This window comes from Cricetulus griseus, chromosome 4 (genome assembly GCF_003668045.3).
Source record: "Cricetulus griseus strain 17A/GY chromosome 4, alternate assembly CriGri-PICRH-1.0, whole genome shotgun sequence".
NCBI classification, from domain to species: Eukaryota; Metazoa; Chordata; class Mammalia; order Rodentia; family Cricetidae; genus Cricetulus; species Cricetulus griseus.
The window spans coordinates 167,979,786-168,005,143 of NC_048597.1; the positions used below are offsets into that span (position 1 = coordinate 167,979,786).

Sequence of the window (25,358 nt, forward strand, 5' to 3'; positions counted from 1 at the left end):
CCACTCCTTCTCCATTTCCCTTCAGAAAAGAGCAGGCCTCCCAGGGATATTAAACACACACGTCATAACAAGTCACAAAAAGACTAGGAACAAACCTTCGTGTCAGTGCTAGGCAAGGCAACCCAGTAGGAGAAAAAGGGTCCCAAGAGCAAGCAAAAGATTCATAGACACAACCCACTCCCATTGTTAGGGGTCCCACAAGAACCTAGCTCAGACCCATATAAGCTTTATGATTGTCACTTCAGTCTCTGTGAGCGCCTGTGGAGTCCCAATTAGTTGATTCAGTGAGCCATGTTCTCCTGGTGTCCTCCATTCCCTCTGACTCCTACAGTCTTTCCTTCCTCTCTTCTGTGGGGTTCCCCAAGGTCCACCTAATGTTTGGCTGTGGGACTCAACATCTGCTCCCATCAGTTGCTGGATGGAGTCTCTCTGATGATGATTGGGCTAGGTTCTGATCTCTAAGGATAGCAGAATGTTATTAGGAATCATTTCATTTACTTTTTTTTCTTAAACCCAATTGTGTTTGGTTCTGTCCTAGGTCTCTGGGCCATCAGGTGTCAGGCATGGCCTATCTCTTGTGGTGTGAGCCTCAGGATGGACCAATCATTGGTTGGCCACTCCCACATGTTCTGTGCCACCATTGCCCCATCACATCTTGTAGGCAGGACAAACTGTGGGTCAAAGGAAGGTTTTGTGGCTTAGTTGGTTCCCAGTCTCAACTTTCCTGGTTACAGAAGATGGCCAGTACAGGCTCGGTATCCCTCCTTCTGTATCTCAGGCAGTGTTTTCAGTGGTTCATGGGAGAACTCCACTTAATTATAAGGATTTCATCATCTCTATTCTGTCCATGATTAATAGTAATTCCTAATCACCTGCTAGAAACCTCGGAATTAACATCGGACTCTTGTTTTCCTTTACTGTTTATGCTCATTCATTCATTCATTAAGTTCTCTCCAGTCTCTACCTTTTGTTTCTCTTAGCTTTTGCTCCTCTGTTCTTTGTTCTGCTTGTGTTTAGTCTCCTTCGTGTGTTGCATAGCTCTTAATTGGACTTTCTTTTCTTAGACCTTGTTTTTTCTGCATAGGATGATGTTTACCTGATCAGTGGCTATTCATCTTTCAAGACCTCCTTTGTGAAACCTTTCTTAGCCTCTCCACATACAGAAAATTCATCTGACCTCTCCAGTGCGTCTTAAGACACTTTTTGTAAACATCTACTGCAGTACTTACATTGCATTTCAATTAGTGCTGATTGTCTTATGGGGTAATAACCAAATATTACTCTATTGTCCATTTTCCTGCCTCTCTTACCTTTCTAGTACTCCCCTTAAAAATAAATAAATAACTTACTAGAACATGCAGGTCTCAACCATCTATCATTTGTACCCTCCTTGTCCACTTCTTAGAAGAACTCACTAGGCATGGATTATTAGAAGGAGAATACTATACATGCCTGGCTAATTAACAATTTATATTTGGGCTATGGTTGTACACTTGTCTAGAATGTGTAAAGCTCTGTGTTTGATCACCAGTACTTTGTAAAAAACTATATTTAAACTTACTGTACTAGCTAGTCAAGTGATCCAGTTGTTACTCAATCTATAATCTAAGAAATTATAGCCTATATTATATTCTGTAAGAGTTATTCCTATGCTCTTTAAGAAATGGCTCTTTTATGATAAGGCTCAAAGTACCTGGACAGCTCCTACTCCTATTCATCTGGTCCATTACTAGTGTTTCCTCTATCACATGGGAACACATGAAAGGTAACATATAATAGCCAAGCTCTGTTGCATGCTTAGAGCTAAAACATAAAGTCTTTGTTGGAAAGAGAGGCCATTGTTTTAGACAGAGATCAGAAACATCATTATATTTTACACAGATTGTGGTGTTGGAAATAGTAATTCAAGTACTGATGTGCTTTTGTTGGCAGGAAAGTTTGTCTTTAGCCTGATAAGAGTTTTGCTACTGTTCATACTAAACTTACGTACTTCTGTCTGTTGCTCAGGTTAACACACCCCGAGGGTCCATATGGCAGCACAGCCACATCATCCACCAACAACCCGGAATTTGTGGAAGATCTCTCCCAGGGCCAGCTGCTTCAGAGTGAGTCTTCCACTGCTGCAGAAGGCAATGAGCAGAGGCATGAAGATGAGGTAAGCTAAAATCTCCTGTCACTGTCCTCTGGAGCTTCCAAAGCAACAAGCATACAAGGGGTTGTTGAGTGAAGTGGTTGCCACCTCACATCTTAGTTTCCTGGGCTGACACTTGCCCAGTTTTCTCACGACTGTCTCTAGTTATTTCTAGAGACATATCAATGGTTTTAATGACACAGAGACAAATAGACTCTCTTTATCCACAGTCTAACTAAATGTAGCTACCTCTTAAGAAATGTTCCACAGTGTGCAGGAGTTGTTTTGTTGTGTTGTTTTTGTTTTTAATTTTTTGTTATTATTGCTGTTTTGATACAGGGTCTCAGTTCACCCAAGCTGCAAGCTAGTAATGCTGATGTGCCTACTGTGCTCGGCCTTGACAGATATTTGTTGTGCAAATGAATGATTTAATTAAGTAACTACTGAGAGGTCTTCACACCCTTGCTCATGGCTATGCTCTGCTCACAAAGTCACATGTACCAAAGGATTCAGACCACTTACTGACACCTTCTCCCTCCCACAGGGTTCATCTTTCTCTGAATCACACCAAGATTCAGTATGGGTATGAGCAGTCATGTCCTTGTTGGACCTCCAGACTCCCTTATAGATAATTGATCACTTTGCACTCTTTTTATTTTAAGACAAAAAAGAATAGCATCATCGATTTTTGTCTTTTATGTAAAATAACTAGTTTGTTCATTTATCCAATTAGCATTCTAAAGATAATAATGAATACTAGCAGCTTTTCATTGACTGATGTATTTGTTATGGGTGTGTGTTGGGGGTATTTGTGTGGGTGTATAATGCTGGGGATTTATGCTAAGCACATTTCCACTGAGCTACATCTCTAGGCTCCTTAGTAGCTGCATGTTCCTAGGTTTCCAAAAAATAAACAAAAACTGGATACCTAATTTCTAATAATACTATTTGCCAAATGGAGGACTATCACTATTCACATATATTTGGAGGAGTGCTGTACTGCAATTAATACATAGAGGCTTTTTTGCCCTTTTTGAATCTTGTTTACCTTTCTCTTCTCTGAAATAAGAATTCCTGTAACCATGATACATTAACTAATAGACTATGTATTTATTAAATTATGGAGCAAAAATATGGTATGCTTAAGTCTCATTTAGAAGGCCAAGAAGAAAGGCTGCGTGAAAATATCAGTGATACAGCAGTATTGTTTTTTTCTTTTTAAGCATTTTAAAAAGTTGATTTGATCTGATTTATCTAAAGACTTCTAGCTCAAAAAATAACAAAAAGCCTTATGACTTTATAAAACATACATTTAAGGAACAAATCATCGGGCCAAAGAACTTGTCCTCATTTTAGATATGCTACTGATATTTTCCTGAGACCTAAGTATTAGTTTAAATATCTGTATGTTATTTGCTATGGGACGGTAACTGGTCTTTAGTATCAGGGAGGAACACTTTCATGAATTATTTTTAATCTGAATGTTGCAGCTCTTCTTTCACTTGGTACATGTGACATCTTATTCTGGTCTCCTGTGACAGCATCTGCTTCTCTGGCACAGTGCTGAGTGTGTTGCTGAATTTCTCATGTAGAAATCCCTGTCAGGAAGTGTAGAGTAAGGCAAAGCTTCCATGATCATGGTACCCCATTCTCATCTTCTGGGATTAGCACCAAAATAGCCCTTTATACACCAAGGGTGGTGATTCATGCCTGAAATCCCAGCACTCAAGAGGCTGAGGCAATAGATTACTATGAATTTGAGGGTACCCTGCATACATAGTGAGTTTGAGGCCAGAGAGACCCTGTTTCCAAAAATAAAATTTTAATAGCCCTTTATTTTCTAGTTTGTAGTATGATGCCTTAAAGCGATGGTTCTCAACTTTCCCAATCCTGTGACCCTCTAACACAGCTCTTCATGTAATGGTGACCCAACCATAAAATTATTTTCATTGTTATTTCATAACTATAATTTTGCTACTTTTATGAATCATAATGTAAACATCTAATATACAGGACATGCCATATGCCACCCCTGTGAAAGGATCCTTCAACTTCCAGAAGGGATTCTACCCACAGATTGAGAACTGCTGCCTTAAAGAGTCTGCAGTTGAGATATCTAAAACCCCTTACTTAGCTTTGCAGTCCTGTACCTGACTGATCTGGAAAGCTTTGAATATCCAGGGCCTTACAGGAAAATGCAACTATGATCCTCTTTTGATGTTGGTGTTTGTTATTACGGTTGATGGGTTAGTGGAGTGATTATTGCTTGGGTTTTGTTTTTCATTTTTGCTTTGTTTTATAGCAAAGAAGTAAACGAGGCGGTTGGTCAAAAGGGAGAAAAAGGAAGAAACCTCTCAGAGACAGCAATGCACCCAAATCCCCCCTTACAGGATATGTTCGATTCATGAATGAGCGTAGAGAACAGCTTCGGGCAAAAAGACCAGAGGTCCCATTTCCAGAAATCACAAGGATGTTGGGCAATGAGTGGAGTAAACTTCCTCCCGAGGAAAAGCAGGTGATGGTTCTTGCTTCTGGTCCTTTGCTTGTTTTTATTATGTCTCGAACAATTTGGAGACTGGAAGATGGCTCAGTGATTAAGGAAGATGTTGAGACCTGGAGTATATATAGTAAAGCAGGTTAATCAATGCCACCCACTTAGCCAGTGTCACATCTTGGAGAATTCAGACTGCTGGCCTTATGTACTGGGGTTGAGAGGATGTACCCTGAAATCTATGTCTGCAGTGTCAGAACGGGGCCTTTGCAAATATAGCTAAGGTGAGGTCAAACTGATTTAGGTTGGCCCTGCCCCAGTTACGTGTTTATAGAAAGAGAGAAAGAAGACAGGCACCCATGGAGAGGGGCATATAAAGAAGGAGGCAGAAACAGGAATTATGTTTCTATAAAGCCAGGAACAACAAAACCACCAGAAACTCGATGGGGAAGGAAAAGAAGACCAGAATAGCAAAATCCTTGTGGTTCTTCTCTCTAGCACAGAGAGCAGAAGCTGTCCGAAGATTTGTTGGAGGTTGTGAGCTGAAAGGATTCCAGAATCCACCCCCAACTAAAGCAGCTACATTTTATTTAATGTGTATACTGAGTTCACAGAAGAATGTTTTGAAAAGTGGTTCAATATTAAGAAATTAAGAAATCTATCAAAGTAATGTATTCCATAGAGCTAAATGAAAGTCATGAATAAAAATGAGGGAAAAAATCATTTGCCAAAATTCTTAAATTCACATAAGAATTTTATTTAAGAAAAAGATCTTATCTATCGCTTTACCAATTGTTTTAACTAGAGTTCTAGCAAATTTAACCACTACAGAAAATAAAGCAGAACTACTTGATCTCCCTCCTCTAAGACAGAAACTAACCGTGTTGCCAAAGTGAAATGAGAATCCCTTTGTTAGAGAGATTGGAGGGGAGTTAAGCACAAGATGGCCATGCACTGGGTGAAAGGCCACTGCAGGAAGGGATGATGGCCACTGAGGATGACAGGCTTTGCACTAAAAGCCCCCACTTCCCAGCATCTGAAAGATCTATATTTCTTTTATGTCTTAAACTCTTTTATGGCTTGCACTCTTTAAAATGGATTCCAGAAAGACTAAAACCAATTTGAAAAATACTGTCTTGGGAATTAGTTGAATTCAAAATTTTTCAAAGAAATGAGATTAAATTTCAATTTGAAGCTTTGTGTTTGTGGTAAGCAAGCTAATAGAAAACAGTTTATAACATGGGGATCATCAGCTGGATATGCCAGGTTATTATTTTCCTTTTTATCTTCATTTCAAAGTTAATGCATGCTCTAGGTTTATTTTTTCTGTTAATAGCAAGTGTGTAAACAGAAAGCAGAAGTAACAGAAGTTCTGTCATGATAACCATTGCTGGCTGATTAGGACAGGGTTTTCTATGTTTGATCAACTTTTTATGTTGAAATAGTTTCAAATGCACAAAAAGCAACAAACATAGAAATAGTATAAAGAACATCTAGAAATCCTAAACAGCTTCTCCTATATCTAACACATTGCATCCCTTTTCTCCATCCACATGTATTTGCTCTTTAACACACAAACACACAAATTTTTTCCTAAATCATTTAAAGGGAAGTTGCATATATCCTGGCCTTTATCCCCAGAATACTTTTGTATTTCCTAAGAATAGAGATCCTCCGATAAAGTCATCAAGTTCATAATTTTGTGTTAACATAATGCCGTACTCTACACTCAGATGTTGAAGTGATGTCATTCCTGCCAACAACATCCCTTCATACAGATGTTAAGCTAATAACAAGCTGTGTTTTAGTCAAATATTTGTAATTTTCTTCAGGTTGCTTTGTCTTTAAAAGTAATTCCTTGATGTTCTTAGAGACTATGAACCTTCTCTCTCCCCAAACCTGACCCCTCCTTTTTCCCATACCCCATGTGCCTGTTTGTTTGTTTGTTTGTTACTTTTGAAGAAACATTCTTCATTTTCTGTTTGTCTGGTATTTCCTTGTGATTAGGTTGATGTTCTGCATTCTTAGTCAGAATAGATGATATGTACTGCTCAGAGTATCACTTATGTAGGCATACCATGTCCTTTATTACTTGTTTGTAATGTAAATTTTATTGGCTCGGTAAATATTTCATTAGCAGTCTATGGAGCGATATTTTAAAGAAATGTGTAATTTGTTACACATCAAAAAATTTCCATATTGCTGGAATTGTGGCCTTTAACCCCGAGCTCTCAGGTAAGTGGAGCTCTTAAAAGTTCGAGGCCATCTAAATAGTGAGTTCCAAGCCAGCAAGGCTACACAGTGAGACCTTGTCTCAAAAAGTAAGGTACATGCCTTTAATTCCAGCACTTGGGAGACAGAGGCAGGATCTCCGTGTATTCAAAGCCAGCTTAGTTTACATAATGAGGCCTAGAACACCCAGGTCTATGTAAAAAGACCCTGTCTCAAGAAAAAAACAAAAAAGAAAGAAAAAGAAAAAAATTTCCCCTAGATTTAATATCTACAGGTAAGTTTCACCTTATCTAATCTTTATCGTTATGTTTACAAAATGATCATTTTTCCAATTCCAACACTCTGCACACAGTTACCAGTTGGCCTTCAGCTTTCTGATCTATGCAGGGGCCTTATTTGTCCCTCCTCTTAAACATTTGCTTATATTGTTTGTTATTGGTATGATCATAAAAAATTCATATCATCAAGTTTATTAATGGTATAAATGTCTTTTTCCAGCAGTTTATAATTTATTACCACACTTAATTATTTGTTCCTTAAAATCATCCCAGATTTAGCCAGTTCCTTATATCTGTTGTGGGGGACAAGAGTTCTAACATAACCTCTGATTCTGATTCGTTCATTTACAGGCAGTACCTTTTATACTTTTTTATACCTAATTTGATGAATGAAATGGACAAGGCATTAAGCAAAACAATTCTGGAGATCAATGGACTTGTTTAAATAATTAATAGCACAAAATGATCAAAGCATACAGCTAAAGCTCTCTTAGAGTCATCTCTTTTAGGCCCATAGGATGAGATCATTCTTTTCATGTTCTCCAGCGCTAGTGTTCCACTCATCTGGCTTTTAAAAAGGCCAATGGGTATATGAGATCATTCCCTCAAAATGAGTTGATAGTAGAGAAACACGCTAATATTCCTTCCCTTCCCCTGGGAGCATGTGCCTATATAGGGTTCAGACCTCTGAAGAACTCTGGTGGCCATGTGAAATTCTATCTGTAAGGCTAGGGAGATTGTTGACTGTAATCTTCATGAATGTTTTATGATGGTGCTCTCAATAGAACTTACCTTCATTAAACTAGGAAAGGCAATACACAGTCTAGAAAGTCAATCACTCATTTATTCTCTAAATGATGTGTTTTACTTATTTGTTTTATGTGTGTATGTACATGTGCAGAAGTCAGGACAACTTTCAGACACCAGTTCTCTCCATCAACCATGTGGGTTCCAAGGATCAAACTGAAGTTGTCAGGATGGAACAATCATTCATCTTTTCTAATGAGCTACCTCACCAGCCCTTGTTTATTTTATGATTGAAAGATTTTATTCTATACTATGACTGCTTTCAGATTCTCCTACAACATACTGACTGTATACTTTTTTCATGTTTTAATTTACTCTTTTTAAAAAAAAAAAAAAAAACAATTGAGCTGGGCGGTGATGGTGCACGCCTTTAATCCCAGCACTTGGGAGGCAGAGGCAGGTGGATCTCTGTGAGTTCGAGATCAGCCTCGTCTATAAGAACTAGTTCCAGGACAGCCTCCAAAGCCACAGAGAAACCCTGTCTCAAAAAACAAAAAAAAAAACAAAACAAAAATTGATGTTTCACCTAACATCTCAGTTTCTTGAAAATAATACCACACTTCTTTCCTAGCGCTACCTTGATGAAGCAGACAGAGATAAGGAGCGTTACATGAAGGAACTGGAGCAGTATCAGAAGACCGAGGCCTACAAGGTCTTCAGTAGGAAAACCCAGGACCGTCAAAAAGGCAAATCTCATAGGCAAGGTATCAGAACCAAGTGCATACATGGTGGAATGTTATGAATCTAACTATTAAGGTGGCAAACATGAAAGATGTGTTTCTGTCACTTCTCTATTTTCCTGTATTCACTTACAGAATTCACCCTAGAATTTTACCAAAATCACATCATTCTCCTTTTGACATTTTGATTGGCTTTCCATATCTAAGATCAACAATCTGTTTCATGGACCAAAACTATTACTACCTACTGCCTTTCTTTGTCTAGTTTCCAAGTTAGGCATTTCTCTACCTTTAAACGTCTGTCTACAAACCATGTGACTAACTTGTCCCAAGACTTTCTGTGCTATTCCTCTTGGCCTCCATGATCCCCTTCATTCCTCAGTTAATCCTCAGTTAATTTATTCATGCATGAATTCAAAAGGAGATCTATTGAGCTTCTTCTGTTAAGTACCAGACTCTCCTAGGCACTGAGGGAGTGATAGTGAATGAGACGGCATCTATGTCTTCACGGGATCGTTTTCCTCTGTTGAAATGGTACATCACATCCTCACAAGTCTTGCTCCACTTCCCCTCTCCAGGAAACACTGCCAAAGGCACACCACCCACACTGCTTTGTCATCCCTTAGCCACAGCGGCTTCTCCACACTTGCACATCTAGGCTGCTAAAACCTTTGGCACGTGTTTCCTACCTACTCTCACACCCTGTTCTCTCAAAGGTAAGAACTGTCTGCTGTTTTCCTATGCTAATTGTGTGATCTGTAGGTTTGGGGTTCCATTTAACTTTTGTTGACTGACAGTTAATAATGTCATGAATGAAAATATCGTATGTTGTGAAAGTCCACAAATACCAGCAAGCTTAGTCATTACTTGGGCTTTGCTATTGTTTTCTTTTTCAATTTAATGTTTTCTTTATTCTTTTTCATTTTTAGATGCAGCCCGACAGGCCACTCATGATCATGAGGTAATTGCCTTCTGTCTGCATTCACATATATGTATGTATGTATATGTATATGTATATTTATAGTAATATTGCTGTTTGAAATGCTGTTACTTCTTTTTTTTTTTTTTTCATGAATGGTAGAGTTTTTTTATCCCATAATTCAGACTGAGTTGCTTTGGCTCAGGGGTTCTTAACATATGGTAGACACTTATGTCATGAATCTGCCTTTGAACTACAGTCCCCAACCCCAATCTGTTCCTGTAGTCTAAGAATTTTATTAGTTTTAAATGCCAAGAAATGGCTGGAATTCAGAGTAAGACACAGAGATGGAAGCCGGCTAGAGGCTGCAACTTGGCCGTAGTTTATCATCAACAAATGCTGTTGTCCGCTTCAGAAAGGTGATACTTAGGAACTCCAACATTTGGTTAAAATGATCCTCAGTTAGTCCCTGTACCTCCTTCCCTGTCCTCATCTCATGGGCATGTGCTTGTTTATTGGCCTTTTCCCTCTGGTTGCTTCAACCCCAACAGTAGGATTTAAGCCTGTATTTTTGTGTGTGTTTAATACATAAGCTTGTATGTTTGACTATGCTGCTTTTATAAGCTTCAGATGTAGATCCAGGCTGTTAAATATATGGTTACCAAAAAAGTAAAATCCATGGTTATTCTGTGCTTTAAAATGTCAGGGACTCATCTTTGCTCACCAAGTCATATTCAGACGCAGCAGTCAGGGTCTTCCTTAGTCACAGCTTCTCATTTCAAACACCTCAAACATATTTACTGCTCACCATCTTCCAGGCGCTGCTCTCCTGTGCCTCGTATCTGTGTCCCTCTTGTTCTTTTCACAGGATAATCTCCTTCCCCATACAGTCTTCTCTCCATCTTCCGGTTTCTGCTTCTCAAGGTTAAAGTCATCCTTCAAGCCCTCTTAAGTTTCATTTCCTCCTTGGCTCCTTTTAGTTCTTCCAGTTTGCTTTAATCTTCAAAGTTGCTACACTTCTCCCATATTGTTAGCTGAGCTGGCCTGGTCTAGACTCTTCCAAGCACTTCTGTTGTTCACATTCTGGATTATGTGTGATCTCCCTGAGAGGGCATACCTAATCTAGTCTCTACCTTTCTACCCAATGCCATGCCACTTAGCATGATGCTCTTACATGAAGAAGGTATTCTGTAAAAATGCATTTTCCCATAAAAATCCAAAGATTACTGAAAAGCAGTGGGAATTTAAACAAAATGGTTTTCAAGCAGTTGGTAAAGTGCTTATTATGCAATCATGAAGGCCTGAGTCAGATCCCCAGCACCCATGTCAAAAACTGTGTACAGTGGTACACGCTTGTAATGCCAGCTCTGGGGAGGCAGAGATGGGTGGATCTCTGAGTAATGGTAGCCACAGAGCCTAGCCTAGTTGGCAAGTTCCAAGCCAAAGAGAGACTCCATCTCAAAAAACCATAGTGGCACCAGGTGATGGTAGTGCATGCCCCTAATCCCAGCACTTGGAGGCAGAGACAAACAAATTTCTGTGAGTTCATGGCCTGCCTGGTCTGCTGAGTGAGTTCCAAGACAGACTCCAAAACTGCAGAGAAACCCTGTCTTGGAAGAAAAACAAAAATCAAAAAACAAAAAACATAGTGACTGGCTCACTCTTAAGGATAACACCAAGGTTGGCTTCTGGTGTTCACATGTGCTATGGTATTTGGATTATTTCAGCAGATGTATGAGTGAGTTAATAAAAAAAAAAGAATGTGTCTTATAAAATACCTAAAATATCATGGATTCTAAATACGTACTAATTTCTCTTATGAGGAATGTAATAGGATTCCAGTAGAACAAGCTTCCAGTCAGTCTTAGAATAATACTAAGGCCTCAGACATATTCTCAGCTGCCCCATTTTGCCAGTATGGGGGGAGTGACTTGCCTAGGATAAGAGAGTTTATTTAACTTAAGTTAGAGGGGGCTGGAGAGATGGCTCATCAATAATAAGCTCTGGCTGCTCTTGCAGAGGGCCTGGCTTCAATTCCCAGCACCCACATGGCGGCTCACAACTGTCTGTAACTCCAGTCCCAGGAGAGCCCTCCTCTGGCCTCTGTAGACCCCAGGCACACACATGATCATGGCCATACATGCAAGCAAAACACCCATACACATAAAAATAAACTAAATTTAAAGAAATAAGTTAGAGGCAGTAGAGTAGTTTCTGTATCCCAGTTAGCCACTACTGACAACATAGTGCCATGCTACATGGAATAAACTAGACACTGTTGAAGGTAAACCTGGGGTGTGGTATCAGTCGGATGCTAGTAAAGACGGGGTTACCAGTTTCCATATTGTAAAGCTGATTTTATTTCTGAATTGACTGAGATTCCCTAAGTCATTGTTGCCTGGACAGAAGCAGCAGAGTACATCTGAGAGCTGACAAATGCGCTCCTGGAAGCCGTTCTGCATAGCAGAAGGCACTGCATCCTGGCTCATGATAATGAGACTGGTCCTCAAGTAAAAGACACTTGAGAGATACGTGGCATACTCTCTGTAGTCCTGGCTCTGAGCCTTGCCCTAAATCACAGCTGAAATAGATTGCATTCAGAGAGCCCTCTGTTCCTTTTCCTTCCACTCAGTCAGTGTACTAAATGGAAATCCAAAGAGAAGAATATTCTTGTCTTCTCAGATCAAAAACCCTGCTGGGCAGTGGTAGCACACACCTTTGATCCCAGTACTCAGGAGGCAGAGGCAGGCAGATCTCTGATCAGGTTCATAGCTAGCCTGGTCTACAGAACTAGCCCTAGGACAGACAGAGCTATGCAGAGAAACCCTGATTTGAAAAACCAAAATAAAAGGGGGGGGGGGGACTAGTAGGAGTCAGTAAGCTTTGCTCTCTAGAAAATGTCTTCATCTCATATGAAGACTGAGCTAGAAACAATAATTTTGTTTAATTTATGAAAAATGACAAAATGACACTCAGCCTGAACAAATTAGACCCTTCAATGAGGAGGTAATCAAATCCTTATGCTTTTAATCCCTTGAGCAATCCTTAGAGCGCTTAAGTATACCCAAGCCCCCAGGAGGAGCCTCTCAATGCCGAGTAATGTACTCAGTAATGGAGGAGTGCTGGTGGTTTTTATTACCACTCTTCCTTTAAGTAGAATGTCTCTGTTGCATTCGGAGACTGAACAGTGTCGTTTAATTGCTTTAATGTTTCTTATTTTGTACTCTTAAGAATCTGTACCAAGGGGCAGTGGATATTGTACCTGGCTGCTGCTAGCCTCTGCCCTTACATAATGAGTTGGTTTGGACTGTTCTGGCAAGGAATAGAATGGAATTACCATTCTGGGGAGAGTAAAGACCTTGAGAAAAGCCTTTTGTGCCCTGGTTATGGGAGCCAAGCATCCCTTATCATTCTGAATGTCAAACACTGAGACCCATGGTGAGGTCACTGTGCAGCTGAGTAGGAAATTAAACAAGGTAAGAGAACTAAAGTTACAAGGCTGTGCTCTAAGTCACTTGTAGATTTAGAATTGGACCTATGGTACTGTGTGCATGTTGGGACTGTGTTTGATGAGTTTCTTGTCACAACCAGGTAATAAAGTTAAAATATACTGTAAGCCGGAAGTCTATAGACAGCTACTGGAAATGTGCCTAAGATCCTTTTCGGAACCAGTCTCTGTTGACCATACATTTAGTCCTCATTGGAATCCACTGGGACCTGCTTGGGGGAGAGGTGTGCTTGTCACAGTGTGGCACTTTTGATGGTAACCCTGCTGTTTATTTTTACATTGTTCTAGGAAAAGTTGCTTTCTCCATAAGGAAAACAAAAGAATGTGGTAAAAATTAAGCACTCTAAAATGAAATGTTCCTCAAGTAAACACATAATTTTACAGATTTCCATCCATTTTTTTAGAGAGATCTCACAAGTGCTGTGATTACCCATGTGAACCACAGTTTCCCATCTTAAATGCCTATCTTGATCTGTTCCAAGCAATAGGCAGTTCCTCCAGTCCGTCCCCTTCCTAGCAAACACCAATGGGAGATGGGATCCCTGCTCTCAGATTTCCTCACAACTGAAATGCTTAGCTTTTCTATTGGGCATCAAGTCGTTTCTTTATTCAAAGATAAAAGTTAGTGGTAACAAGTAGAAACCATTTGGGGGGGGGGTATTTTTTGGTATTTTTTAGACAGGGTATAAAACCCCAACTGGCCTGAAACTCAGAAATCCACCAGAGGCACCACACCTGGCAAAAGGATACATTTTATCCTTCATTTTATACATTAACTCTTACCTTAACATGTTTTTATAGAAATGAATTCTGGGTCTTTTCTTTACTGCTTTCTTATTGAGAGGTTTTGGAATCTTCAGATTTCACAATAGTGTCCTCACTTTCTACTCTTCTCTTTATGTTGTACATATAAAAAACATCTATAGCTTATATTCATTATACTTTCAACTTCAAATTCATTACAGAAATGTCAGCCAAAGAAAGTTGAAATATTGGCTCTGTTCTTTTGTTGTTGTTATTTTTAATTTTTTATTTACTTTTATTTATGTACATTGATGTTTTGCCTGCATGTATGTCTATGTGAGGGTGTCGGATCCTCTGAACAGGAGTTACAGACAGTTTTGAGCTGCCATGTGAGTGTTGAGAATTGAACCTAGGCCCTCTGGAAATGTAGCCAGTGCTCTTAACCACTGAACCATCTCTCCAGCCCCTTGGCTCTGTTCTTAAAGCTCATGGCTGGAAATATTTTACAGTAGTTTATGATGGTTTTTATCTTAATGGTTTATAGGTGGATTAATTGGGGCTTTGTTTTCTTTTCTGTCTCACATAATCCTTGGATTTCTTATTGGAAGAGCCTGATTATTTCTGGCTTCTTGGATTTGTTTTTCCTGTGTCTGAAGAAAAGTCTACAGGAGCCCCAAAGATAAACTACTCCTTCATAAATAGATAGAAGTACCAACAGAATGCCAGCATTATTGTTCATTACTAGCAGATCTCTGCTTAGAATTTCTGTTCTCCATTCAGCAAATTTTGATTGCATACTCCCATCTTATATAGTGCTTTAAATGCATAACCAATAAGAACAACTAAAACACCCTCTTTCAATTCCTGACCCAGCCACATTTACAACTCTGTATTGTAGACTATTCAAAGCCCAATGCTAGGAACAGGCTTCTGTTGTCTTCATTAGTGAAATGCATGTGGATTTGTTTAAAGTCTTTCACTACCTTGCAGTCATATACCTAAGAGATCTGATACTAAGTGCTCCAGTTCTGTGAAGTTCATTCTAATAAGTGAATACATCCCCTCCCAGGCTCTCCTGGTCTGACTTCTGCTCACTGTTTCTCCAAGGAAGATGTGATCCTTATGCTTTGGGCACTATTGTCTATTTAACTTCTGAGAACTAACTTTTGTTCTTGATTCATAGAAAGAAACAGAGGTAAAGGAACGCTCTGTTTTTGACATCCCTATATTTACAGAAGAATTCCTGAACCACAGCAAAGGTGATCACTGCAGTGTTTTTGTGTGTACCTTGGATCTTTGACAGGGGATTTAGCTCTCGGGGGTTCATTGCTCAAAAGCACTGACTGATAGCCCTCCTTAGGACTGGAGAGGACTCTGTTACAAAGAATGTCTGTTTTTTAAAAAGAAAGTAAAAGAAAAGAAATTACAAAGCTGATTCCATTGCAGGACAGATGGGTATCCATAGCTGTGCTTAGCCATTCTTCCTCGATACCCCTGTGAGGATCTTCAGGCTTCTCACTGCACAATTTTAAAAGCAAATTTTAACAAAATGCTGGGAATTGCCACTGTTTGTTGCAATCTTCTGTATAGAATGTGTTGCTTTAAGAATTAAAATAGCTCTGGGGAGCCAGGCGTTTCATTGTTGAAATTGCTATCTGGAGTGTCATAAAGAGAATTGGGAGATGAGGAGGGAGCTAATGAGAGACAGCTAGAAAGAACTTCCTTAGGAGGGTTACCGAGACTCCTCAGAGGCGCCTTCTCTTACCACATGTATTCTGGGGGGCATGTGTTCTCAGCTCGTGAGGCAGAGCTGCGACAGCTTCGTAAATCCAACATGGAGTTTGAAGAAAGGAATGCAGCCCTACAAAAGCACGTGGAGAGCATGCGCACAGCAGTAGAGAAGCTAGAGGTGGATGTGATTCAGGAGAGGAGCCGGAACACTGTCCTTCAGCAGCACCTAGAGACCCTGCGACAGATGCTGACCAGCAGCTTTGCCAGCATGCCCTTGCCTGGTAAAGTCATCCTCTCCACACTCTTTCCGTGACGGGGATAGTGGGCCGGGGTGGGGATGGGGTGCTGTTTATTGGGAGTCCCAAGAGGAAAGCGGGGGCAGGTTGTCCTTATTGAGACTTTCTTTTTATTTCCCCCTCCAGACAGGGGGTTCTCTGTGTAACAGCCCTGGCTGTTCTGGAACTCACTCTATATAGACCAGGCTTGCTTTGAATTCAGAGATGTCTGCCTCTGCCACCCAAGCATCAATAGAAAGGCAGGGCACCTCTAATCCTAACACTTGGGAGGCAGAGGCAGGAGGATATGTGTGAGTTTTATGCCAGCCCTGTCTACATAGTGAGTTCCAGGATACCTAGGACTTCATAGTGAGACCCTGTCTCAAAAAAAAAAAAAAAGGATTTTTTTTCAGTGAGACATATTATAGAATGTCCATATTTCTTAAAATCATCCAGTCTTTCACTCTCTGACCACTTAGATTTTTGTCTACTTCTATTTTAATATTACATATTCTTTACCATTAAACCTAATTTGATATTCAGAACCATCAGCTGATCAAGTTTCAAATCCTAAGGAAAGCACTTCTATGTATATTTGCCTCGTATTTAATTTGTGTTTTAATGGAAAGGAAAACAATACTAGTATTTCTTACCTACACTCTCATTTTAATTATGGTCATGGCAAAAATCTGGCAGTCTCAAACTTTTGACCATAATATTATTTTCATTGCTGCTTCATAACTGTATTTTTGCTACTGTTATGAGTCATAATGTAAATATCTGTGTTTTCCGATGATCTTAGGTAACCCCTGTGAAAGGGTCATTCGACCCCCAAAGAATTGAAACCCACAGGTTGAAAACCACTGGTTTAGAATATGTATTAGTTGTTTGTTGTTGCTGTGATAAAACACGACCAAAAGAGACTTACAGAGCCGGACGTTGGTGGCGGACGCCTTTAATCCCAGCACTTGGGAGGCAGAGGCAGGTGGATCTCAATGACCAACCTGGTCTACAGATCAGGTTCTAGGACAGCCAGTACTGTTGGACAGAGAAACCCTTTCTCGGTAGGAGGGGGGGATATGCTTAATAAGCCTGTATTTCTCATCTAAACCACCACAGACTATGAAGATCAGCATCCTGTCTTTGAGGTCTAAAAGTCTCTCTTATGCAATTAAAATCTGTCTCTTAATGTGGTTACATTAGTGTCGTGATTTTTTTTAAACACGGATTTGTTAAATGTCATATAACTGAACTGCATGGGGAAAATTTTCTTGTCTTCTTGTCTCATTTCAGGGAGTGGAGAAATGCCAACAGTGGACACCATCGACTCATATATGAACAGACTGCACAGTATAATTTTAGCTAATCCCCAAGACAATGAAAACTTCATAGCTACAGTTCGAGAGGTTGTGAACAGGCTTGATCGTTAAGCACTGGTGAGTACACACTGATAGGATACTTGCATGCCAGTCCATCTTCAAAAGTGGGGTGTCCTCAGACCATCAAGATTGCTAAACTCTGGAACTGCACTAAGTAACTGATGTAGAAACTTAACTTAGGTTCCTGTTGTATAATTGTTAGATGTCTTTCTATGTCAGGCTTGCTTAATGGAAGCAACATGATTTTGTTGTTGGAACTCAGTTCTAGCCTTGCCCCTTACTGGTTTCCTAAAGGGTCTTGAAGACTCGGAAAGTTTAATGGAAATCACCCAAAAAATAGTTCTCAGAACAAAATAAATAGCATTTGCCTGTTTATCTGTCTTTTCCATGATGATATTAGTGCTAATTTATAAGCAGTTAATGGGAACTTGTATATTTAATCCTATATAAGTAAGAATTATTCTTGTTCACCACTCAGTAACAGTGTGACTGTTGTATGTTAAATGTTGATATAAACTAAACTTCAATGAAACAGTTTATGTCTTGATTTTAAAAGGTTAAAAAAAAAAAAAAGAAAGAAAGAAGCAGACAGTAGCACACACCTGCAGTCCTAGCCCTCGTGAGGCTGAGGTAGGAGGATTGTGAATTCAAGACCAGCATGGGCTAGCACTAGTAAGGCTGCCTAGAAAAGCAAGCGACAGGTAGCTCAGTTGCTAAGTGTTTAAAGCATAAATATGAGGACCTGAGTTTTTATCCCAAAACCCACATAAAAAAGCCAGGTGTGATGATGTACTTTTAATCCTTAAACTGAGGAGAAAGAGACAGTGGATCCCTGTAGCTTGTTGGCCAATCAGCGTAGCCTAATTGGTGAGTTTCAGGCCAGTGAAAGACCTGTCTGAAAAAAAGAAGGTCGATGGTTCTTGAGAAATGACAGCCTTGGATGTCCTCTGGTCTGCATGTACACCCACATAAATACCCATGTATATATGCACACAATAAAACAAACAAAAAAGCTAGGAATGTAATCCCAGCACTTAGGAGATAAAGGCAGGAGAGTCACCAAGGGTTCAAGATCAGCCTGGTCTTCATAGTAACCTCCAAGGCTAACATACCAAGACCCCATCTTGAGTTCTCTATGAGTTCAAGGCCAACCTGGTCTACATAGAGAATTCCAGGACACTAGGACTACATAGAAAGACCCTGTCTCAAAGCAAACAAACCAAAAAAAAAAAAAAACAAAACAAAAAAACAGGCCAGGTGTTAGTGGGGCATGCCTTTAATTCCAACACTTAGGAGGTAGAGGCGGGCGGATCTCTGTGAGTTTGAGGCCAGCCTGGTCTACAGAGCGAGTTCCAGGACAGCCTCCAAAACAATACAGAGAAACCCTGTCTCAAAAAAAAAAAAAAAAAAAAAAGTGAAGGAGAGGGACTAGGAAGGTGACTCAGCAGTTAAGAGTACTTAGTATTTTCCAGAGGATCCAAGTTCAGTTCTCATCACCTACACAGCAGCTCACAACTGTCTATAACTCCAGCTCCAAGGGATCTGATGTCCTCTTCTGGCCTCTGTGGACAGCTACGCTCATGTGTATACACATACACATACACACACACATACACACACACACACACACACACACACACACACACACACACACACACACACACACACACACACACACACGTATATGAATGAAAAGTCAACAAATAAGTAGCAGCAAGTGTTCCATCCTGTTGGAGGAGAAGGCAGAAAGTACATTTCCAAAAGAAAACTGCCCATGCCCATGAAAACTTTTTAGAACTAATGGGTAGTCATCAAATATCATGTCTTTATAAGACAGTGTCTCAATGTTTAGCCCTTGCTGGTTTGGGACTTGCAATGTAAATCAGGCTAGCCTCAAATTCATAGAGCTCCTCCTGCCTCTGTTTCCCAAATGTTGGGATTAAAGGTATTGCCACATCTGGCCAGATAATATTTCTTAAATGAAAGTGTGTTTTGTTTTCTTTCGGAGGGTATTCTTGTAACATACAATCTCCAAAATAGGATGGTCCTTGGTCTGTTGATTGTTTCTTACCTACTGACTAAATTCCAGGTGGAGATTTTAGGGTTGGACCACATAATGATATAGCCTTGTATTAAAAACAAGCAAGTAGCAGAATGCTCCCTGGGAGTAGAATGAGTTGGCATCTCTGTCCTCCAAGTACAGGAGCACCCTCATCTGCATAACCTGGACGCTGGCTTGGTTTAGTGTTTGAGCAACACACGTGAGAATACCTAAGGCCTCTATTTCTCTATCTAATAAGGCAGCATTTGCTAGCAAAAACAAAGACAATAGTCTTTATCCATCTTGGTTGAGCCTCTGGATGATGACCATACAAGACAATTCATTATACTTTAGCTTTGGTCATGCTTAGATGAGAACAAAATTATCGTCCTAGCGAGCAGCCAGATGGAATGGACTTACTTCTAAGAGATGGCTGGACTCCCTACAGAATAAAGAAGTGGCATCGCACTGCCGCTTACGAAGTGAACAGCTTGTAAATCTAGGCCTGGGAATCGCAGGAGCTCATCTTCCTTCTCACATAGTGTTTTCAATTAGCACTCTTGTAGGCTTAAAAAGAGAGAGCTGGGAGACTCAGCATGGAAGATTACGAAAGAAATCAGTAATTGATGACATGGAGTCTCCTCACCTAAGGAGAGGGCAATGAATTTGGGTATGAAGCCAAAAGTGGCTTTTCACTTTGAGCATATGCTAGTAAGGCTCTCCTAAAGCTGTCTACCATAAGGCTATAAACTGTAGTGGCTCCTCTCTGAAGAGTCTTTGAGAAACCCAGACCATTACCAGTCTCCTTGATTTTAACCAAAAGTATTTTGTCCTTGAAAAAATGAAAATGTGTACTGTTCTATTACTACATATTCTTACAATTTACCATGCAAACATAACCAAGCCCCGTCCCACGCCCACAGCTGTCAAATGAAACAATTAGAAAGACTGTGATTAATACTGGCTTGGTCTCATTATACAGATATGTATAGACAGACAGCTTAGACCTGATGTCCCTAGCACTCATGGTACAATTAATTACTCTGACATGAGCTTGGCAAAGGCTTCAGTCCACTATCAGGAGCCAGTGAATAAAGTGAAGCTAGAAGCCACAAGTTTGCAAGTTTTACAGAACATTATCAGAGCTGGAAAGGGCCTCTGTGTGTGTGTGTGTGTGTGTGTGTGTGTGTGTGTGTGTGTGTGTGTGTGTGTGTGTGTACGAAGCCAGAGATCAGTGTCTGGAATCATCCTCTGTCACCCTCAGTGAGTCTGGATCTCACCAGTTTGGCTGATTAGCAGGCCAGTGAGCTGTAACAGTCTATTTGCCTCTGGCTTACCAGCACTGGGGTTGTAGATGTGTACCACCACATCCAGCCTTTTATGTGGGTCCTGGGGATCCAAATTCCTGTCCTTATGCCTGCACAGCAAGCACTTTATCCACTGGGCTATTCCCCCATCTCAGAAACCCAGCATTTTGTTATGTAGAAACTGAATCCCAAAGAGATGAGTTGGAGCATTTGAAAACACCTGAGTAAATGACTTCAGAAGCCAGAGCTAAACATGGCTGTCTGAACTCTCATTCAAGGGCTTCTGAAGTATACCCCTAAGGTGACAGGGGTGGAAGCTGGGCTAAGATACTCAAAACTTACAGCAAAGCATTAACATAAGTACAGTGATTATGATGTTAGTGACTTTTGGCCAGCCATTTTAATTTCCTTTTATAGATATACAATAGTAGAATTACCCTAGCTGTCACCTTTCTGTGGCCAACTAGCACCTAGAGACAAAAATGGAACCAGGAGGATCTTCCTGTTGAGAGTTGATCACTTTTATGACTTTCACAATCCCTGTATTGCCCAGTTTCTATTGAACTACACGTTCAATAGAACTTGGCTGTTTGAAGATTGAAAATATTCTTTTTTTATGTATTGCATTTTCATTACATTTGTGTGTGTCTGTCTGTGTGTATGCATGTGAACATGTACATGCCACACTGGGTATGGAGAGCAGAAAACAACTTATGGAAGCTGGTTCTCTTCTTCCACTATGTGGGTCCCAGAAATTGAACTCAAATCACTGGGCTTGGCAGCCTTACCCACTGAGCCATCTTGCTAGGCCAATCACTGTATTTTTAATCAGTAAAAAAATGTGTTGATATAATTCCTAAACACATATCCTGTACAGGCAGATATCCTTAGCTTTATTCTTAAAGAAAACTGGTTTTGATTGGCCCCACATTCTGTGGACTGAAGTGAGTTGCTAATTTCCCTCACAGATTTGCCTAATTGTTGCTTTTTGATGACAGATGCTGGTTCCCTTGGATCTAGGACTAGCGCAGGCCATATTTATCATTGAAATGTTGTCTGGAACATCTCACTGATGCCTGCCTGAAGCTTTATGAATTCTGTATTTCATATTTTCCCTGGTATAACCCTCTCAAAAGTCAAACAAAGCATTTTTAAATCTATAGCCCTAACTTCTTTTGATCAGCAGTTACCTTTTTGTTGTGTGTGTGCCCCCCCCCATTCTACAGATCTTAGTGCTGCAAGATGTAATGTTTTCACTTGTGCAGAATGAGAAGCCATCACAAATGTTTGAACTGAGTGGAGGAAGAAGACTACAGATCCCTCCCTGTGAAAGAATTGTCAGTAAGTGAAATGCCTTCACCCCAGGAAGCTGTGTGAGGAGCAGCAAAGATGCAAGTATGAACTCTATAGAAATGCCCTGTGTGAAGCTTTCAAAGTGTACAGCCCCTCACCGACTTCCAAGTCTTCTCAGATTCCTCTCATTTCCATTTCTGCTGACGTGGATCTGCATACATTCCTCTGACAGTGGTGACCCTGTGACTGACATCTTCCCTCTGCAGCAGAAAGGAAGACTTCTCATTGTTACAATTCCACTCGTTTTCTTACCTAGATGTCACTTTTTTAAATGCCTCTGGGGCTTCCCTTCACTCCCACCAAGTTATATATCTCCATTTTCTGACCGCTGGGCTTTGTTGCTCAGCATGGCTCTGAAGGAGAATTCTCATTGGATGGACCCAGTCTTCTCCCATCACTGCCCTGCTGTGACTCCAAAGAAGGGAGCTTCTTGTTGACGGTACCCTGTGGAGTGAGGCTGTGTTTCACACTCCACATGGTGCTCAGTGGGTGCCAGCCCTCAGCAGGCTCTGTGATTTGCTGCCCTGAAGGACAATGCTCCCTCCTTCCTTCCTGGTCCTGCCTGCTGCTCTCTGAGCATTGCTCCTGCTCAGACATGGAGTCCTAGCCACAGCTAGGCTCTTCAGTCCCCATCTGTTGGCAATGTCTTGTGGAGCACTTTTGCTGAGGAAAAGGTCATTGGTAAAGAGGGAGGAAGGGAAAGTAGTACATGGTTGGAAAACAGCCCAACGTCTAACTAAGTGGAAACTGCACAATTCTGTCTTCATTGTAAAGATCCTGTGCATTAAGGTGATGGAAACTTATTTGGAAGTAGTCTCTTGAGCTGACAAAAGGGCACAGTGGAATCCTCTTGTGTTTTGACTTCCTTCTGTAGCCACTAACTGCCAAATCTATGGAATCTATGTGGAAAAGACAAGCTTCCTTCCTTCTCTCTCCTTATTAAGGGATTTTTGTTTAACGAAAAAACAAGCAGGTTTTGTTTCTCTCCTCAGGGCTGGTTTTGAATTTGGGGTTTTGCTTTGGTTTGGGTTTTGGCTTTTCTTTTATGCTCTAGAGCACAAGGCTAAAAGTGGCAGCTGAGATCTTTGGAACCAAAGCAGAGTGTACTGAGCCCTTTATCTAAGTACTCTGCCACCAAAGGCAGGGGGATGAAGTATGGGCCCTCAAAGTATGCCCATAAGCCAGGGCACCAACCAGAGCCCCCAAGCCTGTGGCTGCACCATCCTGTCTTCTCAGCACTGTGTTCTCTTCTGTGTGCTTTATTAGATAGTCCAAAGGAAACAGCAGTAGTAACAATGGTGACTTATGTGAACACATCAAACCTCATGCACTTAAGCCCACATACCGCTCCTTTAGGAAAAGATCCTTTCATTATTGTTGCATCAGCTCTGCTTCCCGTGTGCTGTCCTGGTTCCCTGCCCTCATCTCCTGTTTTTGTCATTTAGATTTCTTGCCTGCTAAGCCCATGTGGAACTCACTGTCTGTGGCAGAAGGACACCCAAGCTGGTTCTGGAAGTTTGTGTCTGCCTTCTGCCAGATGCTTCCTGTCCTTTCTTCCTTCCTCCTCAGTGCTATTTCTCTTTGTGTGCAGTGCTGTACCACTCCCATAGCACTGATTTTATGGCCAGATAAGGCTATGACTTGGTCCAAAGTTCATCATTCCCCTCTTTCTAGATGTGATACCTCGTCTTGTCTAGACGCATTTGCATAACCAGAATTCAAGAAGTCAGCAAGAGAATCTACTAGGTAGAATCCCTGTCAAAGCCGTAGCTTGCTTTTAAATATTTTCTCTCCCAGTAGCTTGACACCTGCCTGGAGGGTGGCTGCGATTCAGTCTGGTTGTATAGAGCTGACCTGGGCCACCTCCTGTCACCTCCAGGCTCAACAACACAGCAGGTGGTAAGGGTGCAGGCTGGCACAAGGATTTATTTTCGGGTAGGTGCATAGTTCATTCTGCACCTACATACTCTCCTCCAGAAATAAGCAGTTACCTATTCAGTGTTACACATTTCCTTCTTGCTTTTTATTAAAACACAGGAGCAGCTGGGGAAGGGAGATGAGGGGTTTTATTTCTGACAGGTTTTAGAAAAAGAAATATTGTGTACATGTGTTTGGAACTGTTGAATTGCCAGGTTTCTGTACAAGTGTTTTGTAATTAAACTTTTAGATTTTCTTTAAGAAATTGATATGCTTGCTTGACATTTGTCTCATTAAAACTTTTCTATGTTGAACCCATGTGACCAGTTTTGCTTGGATCGTAACAAAAAAAGTTCTACTTCTGCTTTTCCTCTGAAAGACTTTGTCAACTCTCCATTAATCAAGGCTGCTAAGCTTTTAGAGCAGTCACACATTCATTTTACTAATTGCTTATTCAGAATGTGTCTTCACCTATTTGACAGTGCAGCTCTTTCAATGTGCATTAGAACAATACAGTGAGTTCTAATTCATTTTATATGGCAGTAGTATTCTGGAGGCAACTTGAAGGATGTTTTTAAGTCAGTGACTCTGAAGTCCCTTGTTAGTTGATCTTTTGACTGAAGAAATGTTGTGCTTAAATCCCTGCTTCTTAAAAATAACCACACTTACCAATCAAAATATTTTTAAAGGAGATTTGTGAATTTCTACCATGCTTTTAAAATCTTCAGGATGAGGCAGCCGTGGCTTCCAGAGCCCACCCTCCTCCCAGGGGCCAGGCAGGTGTGGCACTGGGCAAGTTTTGCATTGTGTCACTTCAGGCTTCCCCTTCTGACATCACAGTGCCAATGCTTCCTTACATTGTTGTTAGAAAGCAAGAATTAGGTAAGAGAAATCACCGCCATACTTTGAAAAGTGCCAGGAATCATCACAGCATCAGAGTTAGGACCGTGTTGGTTACATTGAACAGAAACCCAAGTCAACAGTGGCTTAAATAGAAGTGTGTCTCTCCCATAAAGCAGGATGACAAAAGAAGCCAGTCCAAGACTGACACACGGGTTCCTGTCTGTACCACACATAGTGTATCTCTCAAGGTCACCTTGTGTTCCAGCATAGCTACTTGGCCAGCAGCCATCCCTTTGAAATTCCTGGCAACATGATGAGGGAGGCAAGGACAAACCAGCAAGCCTGATTTTCCCATCTTCCCTGGAAATCACACTCAACACTTCCCATCACATCATTATAGCTGGCTATTAAGGAATCCTAGAAACATCATCACTGTGTGGACATTATTGCTCAATAATAGGAGTTTTAGTAAGGGAGAGGAAGAAATGAACATAGAGTGGACAACAGAAATTCATATGTTAATGGATGATACATTGTTTGTCCTTTGTTTCTTCACTACTAGAAAATAACCATATACTTCTTAGAACTGTATTGATTTTTTTTCCAAACAGCTGGGAAACAAATTGATTTCACTATGAGTTGGCATTTCCTGTTCACACCTTAGCTTCTCTCTGAGCTTCAGCAGCTGGTGACCATGCTTGGTAAAAGTCAACAGAAATAGG

The 25,358-nt window shown here is 40.7% G+C and overlaps 1 protein-coding gene across 4 annotated transcripts in view; it reads left to right on the forward strand.

Moving 5' to 3' along the window:
* Hmg20a (high mobility group 20A) overlaps positions 1-24,111 on the forward strand; it is a 77,385-nt gene extending 53,274 nt beyond the window's left edge. For 3 of the 4 annotated variants that reach the window (XM_027415024.2, XM_027415023.2, XM_035443720.1), the window contains 8 exons: positions 2,008-2,155; positions 4,434-4,646; positions 8,511-8,643; positions 9,549-9,580; positions 14,974-15,049; positions 15,587-15,802; positions 17,090-17,232; positions 21,750-24,111. In XM_027415024.2, the coding sequence (XP_027270825.1) occupies positions 2,008-2,155; positions 4,434-4,646; positions 8,511-8,643; positions 9,549-9,580; positions 14,974-15,049; positions 15,587-15,802; positions 17,090-17,226 (955 nt within the window). In that variant the 3' untranslated portion in view covers positions 17,227-17,232; positions 21,750-24,111. The remainder of the gene's footprint in view (positions 1-2,007; positions 2,156-4,433; positions 4,647-8,510; positions 8,644-9,548; positions 9,581-14,973; positions 15,050-15,586; positions 15,803-17,089; positions 17,233-21,749) is intronic. The other variant, XM_027415025.2, reaches the window with a different exon arrangement.
* The last annotated feature ends 1,247 nt before the right edge of the window (positions 24,112-25,358 follow it).